Source organism: Aplysia californica, unplaced genomic scaffold (assembly GCF_000002075.1).
Source record: "Aplysia californica isolate F4 #8 unplaced genomic scaffold, AplCal3.0 scaffold00111, whole genome shotgun sequence".
NCBI classification, from domain to species: Eukaryota; Metazoa; Mollusca; class Gastropoda; order Aplysiida; family Aplysiidae; genus Aplysia; species Aplysia californica.
The window spans coordinates 163,386-166,928 of NW_004797381.1; the positions used below are offsets into that span (position 1 = coordinate 163,386).

At 40.8% G+C, this 3,543-nt stretch overlaps 1 protein-coding gene across 1 annotated transcript in view; it reads left to right on the top strand.

Annotated features, from left to right (window-relative positions):
* Positions 1–786, top strand: part of LOC101853543 (tetratricopeptide repeat protein 25) — a gene marked incomplete in the record, with an annotated part of 26,495 nt that extends 25,709 nt beyond the window's left edge. The window contains 1 exon segment of the mRNA XM_013081013.2: positions 634–786. Within this exon segment, the coding sequence (XP_012936467.1) occupies positions 634–677 (44 nt within the window).
* Between the last annotated feature and the right edge of the window lie 2,757 nt (positions 787–3,543).

Sequence of the window (3,543 nt, forward strand, 5' to 3'; positions counted from 1 at the left end):
ACACACACACACACACACACACACACTGACACAGGTACACACGCTCATTCACACGCGACATTCACACACGACATTCACACACGCTCATTCACACACGCTCATTCACACACGCTCATTCACACACGCTCATTCACAAACGACATTCACACACGACATTAACACACAGCGTTCACACACGGCATTCAGATATAAACTTGTACACTGTGTAAAGGGACAGAAAGGGTCTTGTTCATATTTATACGTGGATACCTGGAGATGTTATCTATGGCTGACAGGCTGACGTGTAATGACCTGTCATTGTTTACTATTGCCAGCTTTTCTCCTGCATTTTGTCAAGCATATAGACTCGTCCACACTTTGATGTTGTCGATCCAAATTGTGTGTAGTCCACCCTTAGCCGTTGTCCAACATATTATCTTGCCTCGAGTATATCTTTCATAGTGTTCTGGGGAAGTTCTATATGACCAAAGAATTGTATTTTTCGCTTTTTATTTCGATTGGCAGGGCCTTGTATAATCACTGTGAAAAAGAGGGGCGGTTGGGGGCTTTTTGGCTATCCAAATTCCGTCTGGCTGTTAGCAGAATATACTGTTCTTGGTTTTTAAACTCTAATAACTAATATTTTATCACCCCAAGACGGCGAAGAGGGAGAACACGAAGAGGCTGCCGAAGGCTAAGGAACAATGTCGGCAAGACCTTCGAACTACTAGCACGAGACCTGTCCTCTGCAGTACTTGAAATAAATGATTTAACACGGAGTTGTTCAACCGTGCAATCAATGAAAGATTACGTGTGTCCTCTTAATTATTGCCTTGGGTTGCTATATTTTTCTTCAATTTTCATCTGTTTTGTTTTACCACATTTGCGACGTGATTAAACTTTTCTCAGCCTTTTACTTATACAAGGCAAATCTATTTCAATAACTCAAAAAGATGTATTTCAGTGTTCAATGTTTGTTTTGTTTTTAACAAAAAAAGTTCAATTTCCATTTAATTCACATTGTTGCAACTTTTCAAGTTCCATTATGTTCAACTCTCACTTACTGTACGGGGAAGCTGTGCTGAGTTACTACTTTATTTCTTCTCAGAAGAATAGTTTTTAATCTAGACCTTACTTTTTTTCGTTTCGTCTCATTTCCCTGGTTCACAATGTTAAGCATCCTTACTGATGTTTCTTCTTCATGCTTTGGAAAACTTAAAGTTGAAACGTAAGGAGTTGGGAAATTATCGCGCGCCAGTTAATCGATTGTACAGCTCACTCTTTCTTTTGTAATCGTGTTGCAAGTAAAAACAAATGTACTTGAAGAAGTGATTCTAGAAATAGAATAAGAGTTACATACTCAAGTAATAAAAAGTTTCAGAGTTTCTATTGCTCCACTGTTCTACTTCGAATGTGGTGCTATTATTAATGACAGTTTAAAAATAAATACCCAGTCCGGAGGCACGCGTCTTGACATAGTCTACCCATTGTCTCGCTGTGAACTGAACTCGGTTAAGTATAAACTGTTGTCAACACTAGTTCAAGTTCTGTTATAAATTAGATCTACCCGTAGAACGTAAAGCAGAAAAAAGCACAACTTGAAGAACAGTTATGGACCTGACATCAGATTCGTGTTTGATTTTTAACAAAAATAATATTTTGTTAATAATGGGGTACAAAAAGTGGCAATTATTTAAAAAATGCCCTACCTTTTCTAAAGTGAAACGTATGTTGGCATTATCTGTTTCTTTTTGAGATTATGTAACTGAACGAGCGAAGCTCAATCGTGTTGATGTGCTGCTGCCTAGCTAACGTAAGTGTACAACTAAAGAAAAGCAGAGCTTGATAAAAAATCACACATATATTTTCACGTCTGTTTCTGCTCCTCTCAGAACCACCACCACCTGCCCCAGCGCCCAAGGAAGAGAAGAAGGAAGAGAAGAAGGAAGAAAAGAAGGAGGAGAAGAAGGAGCCGTCTCCGAAGCCGTCACCTGGTCGTGACCAGAAGGGCGAACAGTCGCCGCGCGCTCAGCCCCAGGCAGATCAGAGCGAGACAAATGAGCCCAAGACGGACGCCCAACTGTCCAGCCCCCGGCCAGCGGACACAACGGCAGACGACAGTCACCAGACAACTACGGGCGGAGAGACAACGGAAGTGACGACATCGGGAGCGGAAGACTCTACCAAGGACCAGACGACGGCTGGCGATACCACCACGGCTACGGAGACTGCCGACGATAGCACAGCCGCGTAAATGATTGACGCTCTGAGAAAATAGGATAATAGACAGGAACTTTTATTGATCAGTACGATGATAGAAAACGATGCTATTATTGTCCCACGATTTTCAGGGGACTGGCATTACAGCGAGGGCAATTTGGGTAGAAAGCAAGATGTGATCAGATCTCCATTCTTTCAAAATATACTTGGACGACGACGACGACGACAAATGAAGTGACAAAATTGATACACCGACACAAAAAAATGTAGTAATTACATTTTCACATTAATAGTAATAATAATAAAACAAAGCAATCCGAAAGAGGAAATGCCACAAGGATGTTTTATCTCACCGTACACTAGCAATGCCTGACTGAATATTTTCAACTGTCTGGTATCTAATGTCGCACATATAGATCTCTGTCAGAGTCCCCTACTTTTACATTTACCTGAATAACTTTTCTAAACTCGGTTAATGTTTTGTTGGACTTTTTTCTTGGGGGGGGTCGTGGAGGATGAAAGTGTGCTTTAAAGGGTATTAGAGCTTGTATACATCGGATGGACCACACAAATTGACCAATTTTTCCTCGAGGACGGCCCTCTGTCAGTTCCCTTGGTTATCATGCTAGACTACAATGAGAAGACGCTGTCTCCGGAGCCCTAATTTGGCGTCTTTAAGCGTGAGCTGTGTGAGAAGTAGTTGGCATGGCTGTCCACCCACTTATCTATGTCCTGTTGTAAGATTAGCGCGGACTCGATCTTAAAGAGCGTTTAACCTATGCCCTACATGCCAATAGACATTACAAGTAATCGTTTACTTTTTCTTCATAGTTATTCCAAAATATGGGACAGGACATTAAAAAAAAGAGTAAAAAGGAACGCACGGCGTTCTTCTTCTGCCATGTATAAACTTGCTTTTGTACGGTGCATAAGTGTAATAACACTGTTCATCTTGGGTCTTGTCTGTGTCTGAGAAATCTAAGCTTGTAAATTATATACGGTACTCAAGTAGAACATATCAGGGTTGTTAATACTGGAACGTGATTGGTCAAAAGATCTGTGAATGAATCAACATTGCTATGCATGTCGTGATTATTCGATATTATTTCTATGAATCAAGCAATATTACATACTTCGCTGTAATAAAACATCAGGATGAAGTCGATTCTGTTCAACTTATGGTGAGAAATTAATTTGTCATCTTCATGTAAAACAACAATAAAGACTTCATTAACATTGGTTTTTGAATTTTTTGGTTCTCTCCCTCTCCCCCCCCCACACTCTCTCTCTCCCTCCCTCTCCCTCCCTTTCTCTCTCCCCCTCTCTCTCTCTCTCTCTCTCTCT